Source organism: Planococcus citri, chromosome 4, assembly GCF_950023065.1.
Source record: "Planococcus citri chromosome 4, ihPlaCitr1.1, whole genome shotgun sequence".
NCBI classification, from domain to species: domain Eukaryota; kingdom Metazoa; phylum Arthropoda; class Insecta; order Hemiptera; family Pseudococcidae; genus Planococcus; species Planococcus citri.
Window position 1 is genome coordinate 70,085,947 of NC_088680.1, and position 17,617 is coordinate 70,103,563.

The 17,617-nt window shown below is 33.2% G+C and overlaps 3 protein-coding genes across 6 annotated transcripts in view; 1 reads left to right on the forward strand and 2 right to left on the reverse strand.

Annotated features, from left to right (window-relative positions):
• nej (nejire) overlaps window positions 1–7,959 on the reverse strand; it is a 51,411-nt gene extending 43,452 nt beyond the window's left edge. For 2 of the 3 annotated variants that reach the window (XM_065364533.1, XM_065364532.1), the window contains exons 1-3: window positions 7,534–7,959; window positions 6,222–6,465; window positions 249–465 (exon numbers count right to left, since the gene is read on the reverse strand). In XM_065364533.1, the coding sequence (XP_065220605.1) occupies window positions 249–465; window positions 6,222–6,446 (442 nt within the window). In that variant the 5' untranslated portion in view covers window positions 6,447–6,465; window positions 7,534–7,959. The remainder of the gene's footprint in view (window positions 1–248; window positions 466–6,221; window positions 6,466–7,533) is intronic. The other variant, XM_065364534.1, reaches the window with a different exon arrangement.
• Window positions 7,960–9,508: 1,549 nt separating this feature from the next.
• On the reverse strand, window positions 9,509–13,357 carry LOC135845914 (uncharacterized). Of its 2 annotated transcripts, XR_010558858.1 has the most exons (5): window positions 13,198–13,357; window positions 12,897–13,084; window positions 12,636–12,826; window positions 11,243–11,359; window positions 11,149–11,168 (listed from the first exon to the last, which is right to left on the reverse strand). XR_010558858.1 is itself a non-coding variant. In XM_065364789.1 (4 exons), exons 1-4 carry the CDS (start codon window positions 11,648–11,650, stop codon window positions 10,186–10,188), a joined length of 873 nt encoding a protein of 290 aa, XP_065220861.1. In that variant the 5' UTR covers window positions 11,651–11,761; the 3' UTR covers window positions 9,509–10,185. The 2 variants fall into 2 exon arrangements, 1 of the variants encoding a protein (XP_065220861.1); XM_065364789.1 differs by lacking the exons at window positions 12,636–12,826; window positions 12,897–13,084; window positions 13,198–13,357 and adding exons at window positions 9,509–10,591; window positions 11,549–11,761 and having other exon boundaries at window positions 10,921–11,168.
• Window positions 13,358–13,511: 154 nt separating this feature from the next.
• Window positions 13,512–16,763, forward strand: LOC135845912 (armadillo-like helical domain-containing protein 3). The gene is made up of 15 exons (XM_065364786.1): window positions 13,512–13,671; window positions 13,740–13,802; window positions 13,867–14,007; window positions 14,099–14,240; window positions 14,311–14,444; window positions 14,517–14,672; window positions 14,748–14,896; window positions 14,972–15,190; window positions 15,259–15,473; window positions 15,543–15,775; window positions 15,852–15,978; window positions 16,057–16,132; window positions 16,220–16,298; window positions 16,377–16,493; window positions 16,575–16,763. The coding sequence occupies exons 1-15, from the start codon at window positions 13,588–13,590 to the stop codon at window positions 16,665–16,667; spliced, it is 2,028 nt and encodes a 675-aa protein (XP_065220858.1). The 5' UTR covers window positions 13,512–13,587; the 3' UTR covers window positions 16,668–16,763.
• The last annotated feature ends 854 nt before the right edge of the window (window positions 16,764–17,617 follow it).

A 17,617-nucleotide genomic window follows, 5' to 3' on the forward strand; every position in this document is an offset into this window, starting at 1 on the left:
AAGTATCCAACCGAAACAATCTAAAACACGGTTTTTTGAGCATCAGAGCCCGAATCAGAACCATTCAAAATTTTCCCCTCCATTTCAGTAGCGACCTGTTTGCCACCTCTAAGACCCCACAAATTTGTGTCCACAAAAGCAAAGTAATCGAAAACGCCCCCCACCCTCCCTTCATTCCTTCCGTCTCTGAACCTACTCCGATACCTTCGTCTTAAACAAGAGATCTCTGCTACAATCATGCAACTTACCTGGTTGATTGAGAACATTATTAGTCATAACGGTGCTAGTGATAGGTAATGTGTTGTTTGACATTCCGCTCATTGAGATCGGTAATCCTTGATTGGTTAACGAAACGTTTGAAATATTACCAAAATTAACTACCACGTCGTTATTACCGGCGGTGGCTTTTTTAGTAATCATACCGCCGCCACCCGTTAGCAACTGGTTTGATACTAATCCTTTGGCCTAAAAACAGATACATCCACAAGTCAGATCATTGCATGCAATACTTCGATCCTGGAGGAGATCATTTTCAACTCAAGATCAGTACGTAAATAAAAGTAGATAAGCATTTCTTCGCCAATATAATGCTCCAGAATATTGTACCATTAACTTGTACACAGTGCACCGGTCTATCCAATGCACTTCACATGTACCTCATCATGAAGTACACAATAATGGCTACATTATTAAAGGCACCAACACACATATTTTTCGAAAAAAAACTTCCATTCATGTCAATAGGGTGAAGGGCCATAATACAATGCGTCTGTTAAATGACTCGTATATACAAAATAGTCCTGTTACATAAACACATTTTCCACGACGGAGTTTTGTTTTTGTGTCAACGTACGTATGTGATGCCTTCTTCCTCACCTTTTTTTTAGTGATGGTGACACTGTTCAAGTGTTCACATGTGTTGAGCGTTTTATTGCGACAGTATAGCCGATGAAGAATCTAATTCCAAGGCCAAAGATGAACAACAAATGTAAACTTGAGGGACGTTGTTTGAACTCTCGAAGTAAATTAGATTTATAATTTCACCTAAAGTAAGTCTCCATGTACAGAAGAAAGTGTTTAGGTAATGCTTTGACGATGCGGATATGTGGACGTGGTGTGGCTAAATTTTTCGGACATTTCGACACGATTATCAATATTAGAACAAAAATATTCAAACTGAGAGAGCCAGAAAGTGAGAAAAATGGTCTTTGAAATTGAATGAATTGTACAGTTTACAGAAAATGATCTTCTCGTCGTGATTGACACACGACCTGAGGAAATTTGCCACTTGATGTGAATCAGAGACGACGGATTCGTCAAATTCAGATCCATACGGTGAGTATGATGCCTTTGACTAAGAACAAAAATCAATGGTGACGACACTAATTATTCAAAGATTTCTATTCAGTTTTCCAAGACACCTAACTACAATAATTACATTTCAAAGGCTCAGGCAATCGTCATAGAATTTTATAAATATTGAAAAAATTTCTCCACAAAATCAAAAAAACCTAAATAAATTTTCAACATTTTCACTAATGTTTCAATTGGAGTGAGGGAGGGGGGGGGGGGGGTTAAGTACAAACATATTCAAGTTAAAATTTTTTCAGATGAAAATTTTTCTATCTTCAAAGACAGCTACATTAGAAGTATGTAATACCAACAAAAAAAAAAAAAAAGAAAAAGAAAAATTTCAAATAAGTATTGATTTTAAAAATTGAAAAAACCAGGAATTTGACAAAAAAATTGTACACAAGTTTTTTTTGATAATTTTTCCAAAAAAGCAGAACTTTCTGGTATCTCGACAAAAAAACAAGACTTGATCCGATTAAGCTCTTATGGAAATTTTGGCAAAAAGCAATTTTTACAAAAAAGTAGGACTTTCTGGTGGCAACTTTGGCAAAAAAGAATATTTTCGTAAATTTGGCAAAGAAGGACTTCTCGGAGATTTCAACAAAAGCAGGACTTTTTTCGCTACATTCCAAAGAAGATAAGAGATTCTGACAGTTTTTGCAAAAAGCGTGTTTTTTTTTGCAATTTTGAAGAAAAGGCAACTCTTGACCAAACAAACCTAGATTTTTTGTATTTAGGTAAAAAATGAGTACTTTTTTTTTGGCAAGTTTGGCAAAAAAAAAAGATCTGAGCAGGACTCTTTTTTTCACCGATCCAAAAAAGTAGAACTGTTTGGCAAATTTAAAAAAACAAGCAAAAAAGAGCAAAAAAATGAAACTTTTTGGTAATTTCAATAAAAAGTAAGACATTTTTGCAATTTTGAAAAAAAGGAGAAAGTTTTGGCAGTTTTGACCAAAAACCATGATTTTATTGCAATTTTGATAAAAAAAAAAGCTAAACCTGACCGGAATAAATTCAGACTTTTGGACAAAAAGAGGTAATTTTTTTACGATTTTCATAAAAAGTTTGAATTTTAACCAATTTTGACAAAGAACAGCACTGCAGGAATTTTTATTGCATGTGACAATAGAGTAGGATTAATTGCTAGTTTTGGCAAAAAAATAGTATCTTCTTGAAATTTTGTCCAAAAAAGTAGAATTTTTTGGCAGACTTTGTGAAAAACACGACTCTAGTACGATTTTTTTTAGCAGTTTGGGCAAAAAGTAGAACCTTTCAGAAAATTTTGCAAAAAAGGAAGGACTTTTGGACGATTTTAGACAAAAGTTGGGGTTTCTTTGAATTTTGGCACAAAGACAGTAAAGTGGAATTTTTTGGCAGATTTATTTATCGAAAAAGTTGTATTTTTTTGGAAGGTTTTGCAACAAGGCAGAATTTTATTGCAAATTTTGCAAAAAATGAAGAATTTTTGAACGATTTCAGTAAAAAGTTGAACTTTTTTGAAATTTTGGCACAAAACAGGACTAACAAGGGAACCTCTTGAGGTGTCCGCCTCCGATTTGAACGGGACCGCGACTTTTGGAAAGAGCATGTTCTAAAACCCCCAAATCCAAATTTTCAGCTGCCCAAGTTCATTTTTCGATTTTTGGAGAATTTTTGAAAATCCAAAATTGACTATTTTGGTGATTTATGCTTTTTTTTTATAACGTACGTACTTGATCAATAAAAATGTTCAAAATAAGTCCTAAAACTGATATTAACCCCCCAAATCCAAATTTCGCCATTTCCAGCCATTCTGGAGTCTCCAGCGCTATTTTTCAATTTATCCAGAATTTTGAATTTGCTCCAGAAGGCGTGAATATGAAGTTGGGCAGCAAAAATCGAGTTGTGTGTTATACTCGATCTGTTCAACGAGTTTATCCACATTTGAGCCGATTCTGGAACGGACACCTCAAGAGTGGTTTTTTGAGCAGCTTTTTTTTTCAAAATAAAAATATCCAAAAACCAAAAATTCCTCGTTTGTGAGAAAATTTTTGAAATTTGTGCGAATCGCTGTATTTCGTCATTAATTAACCACACGAGAGCGAATTTCGCCATTTCCAGCCATTCTTTGGGCCTCCCTTTAATTTTTGGATATTTTTATTATGAAAAAAGCTGGTCAAAAACCCACTCTTGAGGTGTCCGCTTCAGAATCGGCTCAAATGTGGATAAATTCGTTAAAAAGGTCGAGTATAACACACAACTCGATTTTTAGCTATCCAACTTCATATTCACGCCTTCTGGAGCAAATTGAAAATACTGGAGAAATTGAAAAATCGCGCTGGAGCCTCCAGAACAGCTGGAAATGGCGAAATTCGTCCTCGTGGGGTTAGTTCATGACAAAATACTGTGATTCGCACAAATTTCAAAATTTTTTTCAAAAATGGGAAATTTTTGATTTTTGAATATTTTTGTTTTGAAAAAAAGCTGGTCAAAAAACCACTCTTGAGGTGTCCGCTCCAGAATCGGCTCAAATGTGGATAAACTCGTTAAACAAGTCGAGCATAACACACAACTCGATTTTTAGCTGCCCAACTTCATATTTATGCCTTCTGGAGCAAATTCAAAATTCTGGAGAAATTGAAAAATCGCACTGGAGGCTCCAGAATGGCTGGAAATGGCGAAATTCGGATTTGGGTAGTTAACATCAGTTTTAGGACTTATTTCGAACATTTTTACTGATCAAGTACGTACTTTTTTTAAAAAAAAGCATATATCACCAAAATAGTCAATTTTGGATTTTCAAAAATTCGCCAAAAATCGAAAAATGAACTTGGGCAGCTGAAAATTTGGATTTGGGGGTTTTAGAACATGCTCTTTCCAAAAATCGCGGTCCCGTTCAAATCGGAGGCGGGCACCTCAAGAGGTTCCCTTGTAAGAAAGAATTTTTTGCCAGTATGGAAAAAAGTAGGATTTTCTTGCACTTTAGACAGAAAAAGTCAAGACTTCCTGGCAGATTTAGCAAAAAATGTGACTTTTTTGCAATAATTAAGAGTGTCAAAAAAGCAAGACTCGATTTTAAAAAAGTAGGACTTTTAATTTAGCAAAAAAGTAAAGCTTTAGACGATTTTTATGCAAAATCAAAACACAAGAATCTTTTGCAAATTTTTCAAAAAATGTAAGACTTTTACGTAATTTTGGCAAAAAAGTAGTACAAGGGCAGGACATAGCTCGAAGTAGGAGAAGCAGAATCAACAGCGTCTCCAGATATGTAAAAAATACATTGTTTTCATGATGTTGATGGGAAGGGGGCTGGGGGGGGGGGTTAATTCAAGATCCACTATTGAACACCGCTAAAACGAAAATTGCCATGAAAAATCTTGGCACCCTCAAAACGCTGACTGGAAAAAAAAATTCGTCTAATTTCATTTTTTGAAGCCGTCTCATGAAATTCATCCTCACACAGGCTACGACAACAAAAATACGAGTAACATCAACGAACTAAATTCGGGCAACATTTTTCACAGTGACAATAAATTTCAATGCAAATCATCCATAGCAGACCCATGAGATAAGAAGTTAGGTAGCTTCTTCGGTAGCCTCCTCGCACAAAAACATTGAACTCGCAGCCAGTCTTTAGCGATAAGCCACTATTGAAATACTAAAGCACCACCTGTGGAGGAACACGGTGTAGGGGTTGTCAGTGGTGCACTACGTTGGTTGAAAAATCACCAGAGTAACTAAATTCGATTTTTTCCCACTAATTTATCGGATTTTAGTCATTTCCATTGCTAATGATGACAAGTAGAACTATTCAGAGACGATTTTATTTCCAGTGGAGAAAATCTAAACCACTTCTGACTTCTGAAATTATTTGTGTGTTCACTTGAATCTTATCACTCAAGCAATTCTTAGTAATTTTTTTTCGAAAAAAGGCAGAAGCAATTCTCGATAAAAATAATTATATCACCTCATATTTGATCCAAAAAAAAAAAAAAATAGAGACTAGAGGGCCAATTTTTTTAGCTAAATTTTTCGCAATTTTTTCATTTTGATCGAAATTTCAAAGATTTTAAATTCTTGTTGATTAAATTTGACTACGAAATTTCAGTTTACACTTTTTACAGCGCAATTTTTCAAAATAACTTGATTTTTACTTCGAGTATATATTTTTTTCAGATGGCAAAATAATAAATTTGTCCACTGACTGGCAAGACCAATGTAACCTGATGGTAAATTTTTCAGAAATTAAAAATCGTTACGTTTCGCATTTTTTGAAAAAGCAATAATTTTTTTTCTTTCAATTGAAAACAGAAGTGAAAACCAAAACATAATTCGTATCTAAGGATTTTACTTTAGAAATTCAAAAATCAGAATGAAATTTTTTGTTCGACTAAACAAGTGAACACACAAACGAAACAGTAAAATTTCAACTTTTGGCCAAAAATGATCAAATTTTGTAAAAATAGGTTATTTTTTCAAAAAATAAAAAAATAAAAAAAATAATTGAACACGAAAACGATAACAAAACGTAGTTTAGTTTTTCGTTGGATAAACACTGATCAATTTTGCATTTCAAAAAAAAAAAAAAAAAAAAATGAAACACTAATTTTTCACTGCATATTGAAAAAAAATCAAGAAAAAACTAAAATAATAAAAATTTGAAAAAAAAACACATCTTTTCGGTAACTTTTCACTGGAAATGAGACTCCTTCGATGATACTTTGCAAATATTACGTCTCAAGACACTAGAATTCATCAGAAAAAACGATACTCTTCTATCATATTAGATAAAAATTACCAAAATTCTGGGTATTTTTCTCTCTAAAAACACACAAACAAAACAAAAAAACAAAACTGACACCGAATCAAACCACGAATAATGTACTCACTTGATGCATTAAAGCTGAATGAGATACGTGACGGTGCAAAGCAGCATTTGAATTTGTATCCTGTGCGCCGATTAGTGGTCCCCCAGGCCCAGGACCGGACCCAGGTCCAGGACCAGTGCCAGGAGTATCATTGGTATGTATATTATTATTATCCGTAGTCGTCCATGATGACGAAGCCATCAATTCATCTGGTAAATCGTTCTCCAAGTCGAACATTTCATCCATCTCGAAAAATCGATTTTATCTGCAAAAATACATCGTCAATTAAAACACAATTCGGTAAACAAAGTACTATTTTTTATCACCGCAATAAGCATTTAAAATGGATTTTTTACAGTGAATCTGGCTATAAGACATCGTTCAGAGTCGAGCCAAAAGAGGCAAAAATACAGTACACAATAATAAACCTACATCAAACGATACCTCAAAACACCAAAATCAAGCTGGAAAATGACTCGAGCACGATCGAGGAACGATTAAAAGCGAAAATAAAATCATTCCTGGGCAAAATTACACTTCTGTAGTCGATATCGAGCTTACTTTAGAAACACATACAGATTTCACTTTCTCCAAAAAATTTCAAAAAAATTAAAATCGAAAAAATTTCAAAAAAACACTACCCTTAGATAAAGATTTGACTAAAGACACCAAAATAATCCAAAATCACTCGAAAGTATCGCAAAATGTAAAATTAACGAAAACGGGTCGATTTCGAGGATCACAGAATCGCGGCCGGAATACCAAAATGAAAACAAGAAACACATCGCCAAACACTAGACGCGTAAATTTATCAATCCAACGAATTATTCGAGTAATTAAAATAGAAAACTCGAACGATTACACCGAAAATTGATTATAATTGTTAGAAGATTATCCAACGATCACAGTATAACAACAAACTAGTACACATGAAACGGAGACAGCCGAGCATTCCAGATTATTATCAAAATATATACACGAGAGAATGGCCCAAAAAACTGCGGCGAAAAATTGGCGAATTTTGGAATCCGGACGCTCGAAGAATTAAATAAACCATATTAAGACGATGAAAAATGATTTTAGAAATGAATACTTTGGTAGAGAAATGCGAATGAGATTTTCACAGCGAATTGGTGTAGAAGTTGCGAGTTCGCTGAAGCGCTCGTAGAAGCGTAAATATGGGTCCTGGCGTTGAAACGAAAATTCTTTCGGCATAAGTGCTAGATTTGTTTTTAAAAACGTGTAAAAATTAATTATTTAATCGATTCGACAGAATAGGCCTATTATACCTTAAATAATTAATTTATATTATAAAATATAGCGCTCAGCTTACCTTGATAATACACTCGATGAAACGATTATAAAGTCGTTTTCGACGAAAATTTGAATTTTTTTACATATTTCTCAACGGTGATCATAATTCGAGTCGAATTTACATCGGAAATTAAAAATTTTTAAAAACTATAAACTACGGAATTCTGTACTAAAACCCGACTTTCTTCCATTATACTTGGACGAAACGGGCATCGAACTGTACACTTTTATCACAAAACATTTAGTATATACCAAATCACATATTTTGTTCACATTAAAAAACATAGTAAAAATATTTGTATCAAATGATTAAAATTCTCAATTTAAAATGCAAACAACGATAATTTCTTAATAAGTTACTTTTAACAAAATAAATAAAACGGAAAACCTCGCACCTAACCTAACTATAATTGTTTATACTTATACAGTGGACTTTTTCTGATGTTACTGAACAAGGCCTAGTTTACCGCATAGAAAAATAATGCGAGAATCGGGAATATTCGGACACTTTCGCCATCTAGTTGTCGAAAAATAACCATTTTCTGACATTTTATCTGTGGAAGCCATTTTCGCTATCCTATACTCGGATTTCACTTTTATCGTTTTCTTTCTTTATTTCGGCGCTCGTTTGAAAATTTGATTAATTAGTTAATCGAAATCACTCTTTTTCGCATTATTATTGGTATTTAAATTCGAAAACTCCAAACGTACGATTTATTATCTGGTTTTGAAAAATCACCTACCAAAGTTTGACGTTCGCCATTTTGTATCGCCAGAGCGCATCGGCGGACGAAAAATTTATGATTCATTTCTCAATTTTATAGCCGAATTATAATTTTAACCAATTCTATATAGAATTCGACATTTATTACAATTTCCTTAAAACTACGCAAATAAACTGAAAAATCTCACCTGCCGAATGAATAAAATACAATAAGCCATATCACCAAACTCAATTTGTATACCATTGTCACCATTTTTTCATATCAATTTTACTGATAAAATGGCCGAAATTTCAACTCTTTTCAGGATTTTCGCTTATAACTCCATTTAGCGGACTTATATCGATGAATTGGATATTTCACCCGATAAAGCAGCAACTATACTTACTCTGACAAAGATTTTATTCCAGTCTGATGTCTGGTTTGAGTAAAATTTCACGAAAATGTCACCTATAATGAAACACCATAGGTGCTCTAAGAATGTAAAAATTACTCGAGAAAACCGATGTCACTCTATTACATTAATTGAATCAAAAACTAGACATCTCGTAGAATGTATTAATGATTCGCCAAATCGTATTCTAGCGAGAAAATGTGTTTTTTCACGCTGATCAAAATGTGTAATTTTTGGCCAAATCCTTATCAAAATTTCGAAAAAATGATTATAACATGGAAATAATTCGAAGTAGTCTCAAATTCGATTACTATACGTGATCCTCGTATATTACAGCTTCATTATGCAAAATTTCTTTCGCCAACTCCACTTTATTGATTTGCAATCAATGTTTTCATACACCCTTACAACGGTCATTGGTTTACCTACTTCTTGGTTACGCTATTGGATTATAATATCATTTCAAACGATGATTGTAAAACAGGAATTGTTTTATTTTGTAGATAAAACAATGAATGATTACCACGAATTGTCAAAATGATGGTTTCTTCTACATTTTTTAACGTAGGACTGTTCCGGTGGGATGTCCTTCCAACGGCAACCAACCATCAACTTCGCCATATTATTCGTGAAAATTATCAATTTAACGATATAACGAAGTAGGTTAGCAATCATAAAGAGCATTCGAATTCGTTTCATCGACGAAAAGTCATCACAATATGTCTCTTTTGACACGAAAAAAGTCACAGGAGCCAACTGCAAAGGGATGCTGTTATGTACGTAGGCCTATCCCGAAGGAATGAGGTTTTCGCGTTTTTAATAAATCATGGAACATGGAAATGCTTCATTTGATAACATAATAACATAAATTATCAAAATATACGAGAAAAATGCTTTATTTTACGGATAAATAATCAAAAAGTTTTCAGCGTCGGTGACTGATAGGTCACCGGAGGATAAAAATACGCTGAACTATGAATTGGTACACATGAAATCACACTACTTAACTCTATTCGTGAAATAAATACATCAAAAATGAAGAAACCTACGGTACAGTAAGTAGATTCAGTAGTTGATTGAAATTTCGGCGTAAATAGGTAGGTGCAGCCCTCAAGAAGACAGCATCGCAGAAAAGAATCGATTTTTAATTATATTTGAGCCGAAAATCTATCGATACAATGCAATAAGTCAAATTTCGGTGCAAGTGCGATTTAAAAGACTTTTAGTCAAAAACATCGATGAGAAAAATTACATGACTCGCGTAGGTATTTGCTTCACTAGCCTTCGATTCATTTTACAAAATATGCAACTGTCACGTAATTTCTCACTTAGGTATACATTGATAGTTGAAAAAATGATAAGTTACTAACATCTTGAGTTATGGGTGCGGGGTGAGTTGAGATTTCTACAATTATCAATTTTATAGCTAACATATGAAATTAATCAATTCACAAAGTAAGCACCGAATTTTTTTTTAATTTTTTTAAATGACGGATCTCAGCAATAAATTTCCAAAATTGTGCATACGTTTTCAATATCGGACAGTCGTCAAAATTTAACGATATGAATTAGGTTTCAATAAACCCCGGACATTCGTATACAATTTAGTAAAACCCAAACGTTCGTACAAATTGCGAGAAACCTCATTATTCGATCTAACCAAAACATACGGAGCATAACCACGACCTGCAACCAATTTACTCAAATATTTGGCGATAAAAGACCCAAATCCGTGTAAACGAAAACGAGACTTGGTATACATTGAAATCATTGCTCCGTAGTACGACTGGATCATCCAAGCAACCAGTTCGTCATTGATGAAGATTCCATACGAGGGTAACTTTTCGACTAAAGTTTCGAATAACTTCAAGCTTTCTATATTTTTGGCTGGATAATAAGCGTGAATTACTGCCGCGTCTTTCTTTTCCAAAATTTTGAAATGGGCTTCGCCTTCGTTGAACCTGCGAAATAAAAATCCATTTTATATTTTCTGGATAAACTTGAGAGAAGAATATTTGTTAATTTTGCAAACAAAGAATCATAATATTATATTTTATTAATGGGCGCGTCAATGTATTTTTTTTTATCTCTCTGCTAATATTATAATGCGATAACGAATTATCAAGTGCCTAGATTTTGGTGCAAGATTTCTATTTCGTTAAATTATTTGATAATAAATGTAACTACCTAATAGAAGATACTTTACGGTTCAGCAGCAAATGAGCGCTACTGTGGATCACTATTTGTTTACCTATCTTTCAAATGGAAAATTTTTCAACTTATGACCTACCTAGGAGGTATTGGAGATAAATCATTCGGCGAATAATGGATATAAAAATCACCGTAACATTTTTTTTCAACAATTCCAACGCTACGGTAAATGTATTCGATATTATCCATGATAGAAGAATGAATATAATGAATATACAAGGGCTTCGTCCAATCTATCAAAATGTTCTCATCGAGCAGCAAATATAGACAATCCGTTCGATTGGTAGGGCAGAATAATCCCAAACTGCCAAAAATTTCTCCATTTTCCTGTAAAACAAAACATGAACTATATTAAAATTGCTAGGCTAAAGGACGACTGTTGATTGAAGAAATATACGAACATGAGCAGTTATGCCAGGAAAATGCAAACAAATCGGATCACGAGGCCAGCTTTTGGACACGTAAAAATGAAAATTCCATACGTGATCTTCCAAATATGTTTTCAGCGTTTGATGAAACTATAAAAATACAAAAATTATGCCGTATTTGTAGGTGCATTGAATGAGGTTACAAATAAAATAAACATTGTACACAAAGCGATCTGTGTTTTCATTTTTTTTTTCAAAGGCAATTATGATTACCAATTTGCTTAATTTTAAAACCAAATACAAAGGTGCCATGTGAAAATGCTACAGAATGGTATTTACTTTCAAAGATTCAGGCATAAAGTATTCGAGATAATGCAACACATCATATAAATCTTCGTTTCTAATTAATTTAAAGTGTTTTCCTTCAGAAGGAATATCCATGATTAAACACAAAAAATGATTTAAAAAAATAGTGTAAAAAATCGAATAAATTCAACCACGAAAAATAACAGAACTATCCACTCGTTGAGCTGCTCAATTTGTTATAAACCGTTGTATAGTGAAATTCGAGTAAAAAGTCGCCTTTAGTTGCAAAATATACCTTGAGACAGTTTTTTCTTCACTCAATGAAAAATACATTTCCTAACGTATAATTACACCTTTCATCAATGGCGAATTTTCAAGTTCATTTTGCATGCAGACAACTATACGTACAATATTATTTTTAGATTAATAAAAACAAACCATGCATCGAAATTTTTAAAAATAGAAAGTGAATTGGTTATTTTTTATTGATAAATACGAATGTTGTTTTTAACGTGCATTTTCGTCATTAAAATAAGGATATTTTTTATTTTGAAAAAACTTTTTGAAATTGTGGAGGTGATTCAGATGCAATTAAATGCAGGAACAATAACTGAAATACCGAACACTGAACTCAAGAGACAGGTTATGATTTCACGATTTAATATAACGCTGATTCGTACAGGCAACTTTTTCTACACGGCGAAAAAGAAAAACTGAAAAGACATCTTTGCACGTCACCTAAAAGGGACTAAAATATCAGAAAATTTCCAATCATTTTCAGTGATGCTTTCTAATGCTCACTAAAAAGACACTACGAGAGAGAAAAATTCAAGAAGAGCTCTAAAACAGGATCACGAATAAATATACAAGACATAGGCTATCAATTGACTTGTATACTAAATTGATTTTCTCCATAAGGTAGTGTAAGTACTTTGATTTTTTAAGAAACTGTTACCTACGCAGCTCTTCAGAAATTTACGTATCTCGATGCAGAAGAGACTGGTACTCAGATAATTTCCAATTTGATCACTCGACTGACAACTCATATTGTTTTTTGGTCGCCCTGATTTGTAAAATAGAATTTTACGTCCTACTGAAATAATATAAATTCGGAAATTACCACTCGAATAATTTGAAACTGGCAGAATCAACGCTGAGAAATGATTTCTTTCATCTTTTCTCCAACTGAACAACACGATAATGACATGATATTGAGGTTAGATCTTTACTAAGTACCATCGTAAAGAGTCAGTAGATAATGTTTCTCTTCAGCTGACATCATCGCTCAGGAACTTTCGTACGAATGAACGCCTGAAAAAAAATGCAGATTTCGATGACCTAATGTTGAAAATTGATCTTTAACAAGGGAACAACGTAATACCAGTGAATATTTCCATTTTGTGAAGAATGCAGTGAATCGTTGATATGAAATGAAGGAGTGTCATTCAGCAATGAACTGTCTGTCAAGTATATCATTACAGCATTGACAATCCCACCATGAGATCTTAGAACAATGACGGTAGAAGGCAATATTACTTGATTTCTTCTGCACATTGTGAATCCTGAGATCTGGAAAATTAAACGCCCTGGATCAGTCATTCAAATTTTCTCCAGTTATCATCAAGAGATGAAGAGAATATCTGGAAACTTGAAATGAATAAAAATACTTCATAATCACTTACCAATTGATATTCACGAACGAATTTCAACCATTTTTTCATTACTTCAGGTTTTAGATTGATTTAATACGTTGATTTTCGACGAATTCACTAAATTAAAGAGTTTTTAATTAGAAATTGATAAAAAAAATTTGTAAAAAATTCAAACTGCCAAAAGCACTCCTACAGTTTGAAATCAGTACTAATTTTCAGCATTCAGTGCGCAGCGCAGCTACTGGTGAAAATAAAAACTAAAAAATCTGTGCTTTAGCTTCGATTATCGATTTTGGACTTCGAAATAACTTTCGATTATCGAAATCGAAATTGAAAGATTTGTTATCAATTTTTGAAAAATGTAATTATTTTCCTTTTTTTCTTGATTAAAATTTTAATGAAAAACGTATAAAATAAGTAATGGCTCTTCGGAAAAAAAGTGATAGTGGTTCGAAGCGAATATTAAAAGAGAAGGTTGTCCAGATATACGAACGATTCTTTCAAGTAAGACTTTTTAAAACCTCTTTTACCACGAATGAATTTTCAACTTATACCTACGATATTTTTTACAGGGTGAAGATGTATTGCAAGATAACCCGAATTTCTGGGACGAATTATTCCTCCTCAAACCCAACGTAAGGTGATTTCCAATATACAACAAGTATACAGAATGTGCATAATTATATTCTCATATTGTAGATCGCTCATCTCGAAGCTGAAGTACAGAAACTGAACGGTGAACAGATTTTGCAATTGAAACCACATATCAATCGATTTTTCGCCGAGTGTATTAAAACATTAAGTCATGAGCATCATATTCGAATACTGTACGCGTTACAGGTTAGCGAGAAGTATATTTCAATATAAAAATTAAGAATATTTCGGTTTCCCTAATGTTTGAATTTAATTGTTGCTACGTATGTCTTTGTAGACGTTGTCGGCGTTGACGTCTAGTATGTACAAAAAAAGCTACGGAGATTGTGGATTCGATATAATAAATATATTGATGGGATTCGACATCGCAGAAAAACGTATGCATCAGCTTTTAAATCACTGTAATGATTTTCTAGTCGGTAAGTTGGAAATTTTTGCTTTGTAGAGTTGGCGTTCCGAATGTGATTAATTGACGTATTTGTGTTACAGGTGATTGGCCTAACAGTCTGAAGTCAATTTGTCTTAAATTATTATTGATCATTGTTACCGGAACCGATAATGTTAGTCAAAACACACTGCTCGAATATTTAATGATGGATAGTATACTGGATACGTTGATGAAGGTTGCAAATATACTGGTTAATTTGATCGAATCGTTGAGAAAGAATCTTATCGGTTGAATTTTTTATGTCTAGCTGCTCTGTAATTCGAATACCAGACTGAAATTTGGATACGATGTGATAATGTTGTTGACATTGCTCGTAAATTATAGGAAATACGAATCTGCCAACCCATACGTGGTTAAACTGTCCATATTGGATAATGAATTAGCTTTGAACGGTTATGGTTTGGTGAGTAATTAGAATTAAACATTATTTTGTTGCAAAATATGTTTTATTTACTTATCGTTTTAACTGTTTTATTAGGTAATAACCCATTCTCTGGCAAAGTTTTGTCAACAATTTGCTCTCCATCAACAGGAACCACAATCTGTGAAATGGTTCACATCTCTGACTAGTATCGTTGGTAATATTTTTGTTTCCGAAGATGACAATACGCGTTCTCAACAAATCCGGTACGTTAAATTGCATCCTTACTGTATCAAACTTACTCCTCTAGATTAAAAATAATTCTTGATCTTTGTTTTCAGAGCCAATACCGGTATACTTTTGGCACTGTACGAAATAGTTCATTTAAATCGTAACTTCGTTACGGTACTTGCTCATACGCAAAACGACATCGGAGTCGAATCTGCCTTGATTGATAAATCTGAAACTAACCCACCGTCCACTGATGCTGCAGTCGTTCCTACCGAAGCATCATCATCTTCAGAACCTCTCAATTTATTAATCACTGTCTTCCAATACTGGTTAGTATTAGATCGATTCTCTTTCTACCACTGAGCTGTTTTTCTAAACGGTGTATTTTTTATTTCAGCTCAATTGTGATGCAAGATACGAAATCAGAAGAAAGCAATAATAACGTAAAACTGTGTTTTATTATATTAACGTGTATTACTGAAGATCAGTATGCGAATTCACTGATGCATGATTTACATTTATTGTACAAAGTTCAGCTTTTCCGAATGCCAATGAGGCATCGTCAAGTCACTCAGGAGAAATCTTCGCAGCCTTTAGCTGCTACTTTGTTAGGTATGGAGAGGAATTTCGTACGAAATTGTTTCATTTTCGAGTAATAATTCGAGTATCTTTTGATTACAGATTTATTGACTGAATTTATGATGAGTCACATGATGAAAAGGCTTCCCCTTGAACTGTATTTACAGTGCGTGGGTATCGTTCATCGATTAATATGTTACCAAAAGAAATGCACCATAAGGATTAATTATAATTGGAAAGAATTATGGGAAGCGTTGATTATGCTTTTAAAGTTTCTGCTAACCAATGAGAATCATTTGTCCAAAAAAATCAATATCTTCAATTTAGCATTACAGGTGATCATTTTTTAATGTCTGCGAATAATGGTAGAATGTATGTTTATAGAAATTAATTACTGTTTGTACTACGCAGGTTATTAATATTTTTAATTTATTCATCACATATGGCGACACGTTCCTGGCATCACCTAGAAGCTACGATTTATTATATTACGAGATTATCAGAATGCATATGGTATTCGAAAATTTATACACGTTAGGTTAGTGTTGTAAAAAATTCATTTACGATATTACATACATTTTACTCTTCGATTTAATTCATCTACTGTATTTTTCAGCTTTTAAATATTCATCGATTGACGGCGATTTGAAAGATAGCATTTCCAAGCTGATCAGTAGCCTAATAAACGTTAGGTAAAGAAATTTGCCATCATTTTTTTAATGTATTTATTTATTTATTTATTTTGGAGATGATTATAACGAATAAATGTTAATTTCCAGAGCAATAATAAATCATTTTTCTCCAAAAATTGAAAAATGGATGGGAGAACATTCGTATTCTACACCTACTGAAGATGAAGTAAATTTTTCTATTATGAATTTTTAAATATAGTTTATCCTTCGAGTGAGTATCATGTTGACGTCTTTTTTTACGCAGATATTGGAAATTTTACGTAAAAATTACGATTCGTTAACGTTGAAACTTCTCGATAGTCTGGATCAGTACGAGAGATACTCGGAAAAACCATATCATACATCGTTCTTTACTTCTTTGGTTCGTTTTTCTTCGTTCAAGTTACGATCAATTGATTTTTTTTAAAAATCGTAATAATCATTTTGTTTTATTTTTGCTCAGGTCCGTAATGTAGTTATTGACACAAAACAGAATATCGATTATATCAATCTTGATTTGCAAACTGTTCTCAAAGAGTTTTCTTCCATTTCCTGAACTATGTTTTTATTTGTTTATTGTAATGTTTTACTGCTGTAATTTATCTATAATTGGAGTTTTTCATTTGAGCCAAAAATATATTTTTATAATGTTTCCAGTTTCATTTTTTTCCCTTAACTGAATGCTTAGTAGTAAATTATACACTGATCGAACATTGCAATTTATTTTCAAAAGGTTATTCAGCTAGTCTTGAGAATTTTATACTCATTATTACCCACCGGAATCCGGAAATGATACATCATAATTTATAGAATCACGAAGCGAAGAGAATGACGAGAGACGATTTAGAAAATATTCAAACGTAGGTTTTAAATTTTTGATGAAACAGCAAAAAACCTCGTGCTAGGCTAATATCCCCTCTACGATGAATTCTTATCAAATTCCTGTCTTATCTCGATCCCATCTCAACGTGACATTCGTCGACTCTCGAAACAACGCTGATTCTATTCGAAATTGAACTAAACCAGTAATGCTTCAAATACGAACGTTCATTAAATCGAAGTACCTAAAGCATTCGCGTCAACTTTGAAACAACCACATGTTGAATATCTTCACCACATCAGGTAAAACTTGTACAATTGTGTAGTAAATTCAACAGCTAGCATGATATCATCGAAGAGAGATGACGTATCGGAGGGTACAGAAAAACAAACCATGTTGGCGAAGAAAACGCTAGAAAATCTGCAAATCATCTCGGTCGCTCAAGTCATCTTGAAAGAGAAATTCAACGGAAACCCTAACTCGTGGGTACAGGCTATTTTCGAAGCGTTGAGTTTGAAAAATCCAGCATTCGTGATGGAAGAGAAGAAAGCAGATTCGTTGAATACGTTCTTCAGTAATAAATTCGACGACTCGTTCTGGAAAAAGGAGAATATCCATAACGTTACTTCGACCGGCCATCTGCTGATCGATAGCTTCAAAAAATTCATGATCGGATTGAACAAAAA

Excerpts from the sequence above, each read along its gene's own strand:
- LOC135845914 (XM_065364789.1), bottom strand. The coding sequence starts at position 11,650 with ATGGATATTCCTTCTGAAGGAAAACACTTTAAATTAATTAGAAACGAA. Across the intron at positions 11,169-11,242 it reads TTCCTGGCATAACTGCTCAT|GAAAATGGAGAAATTTTTGG; the intron begins GTTCGTATATTT and ends TTTGTTTTACAG. Across the intron at positions 10,592-10,920 it reads TTATCTCCAATACCTCCTAG|GTTCAACGAAGGCGAAGCCC; the intron begins GTAGGTCATAAG and ends TTTATTTCGCAG.
- LOC135845912 (XM_065364786.1), top strand. The coding sequence starts at position 13,588 with ATGGCTCTTCGGAAAAAAAGTGATAGTGGTTCGAAGCGAATATTAAAA. Across the intron at positions 14,008-14,098 it reads GAATACTGTACGCGTTACAG|ACGTTGTCGGCGTTGACGTC; the intron begins GTTAGCGAGAAG and ends ATGTCTTTGTAG. Across the intron at positions 15,191-15,258 it reads ATCACTGTCTTCCAATACTG|CTCAATTGTGATGCAAGATA; the intron begins GTTAGTATTAGA and ends TTTTTATTTCAG.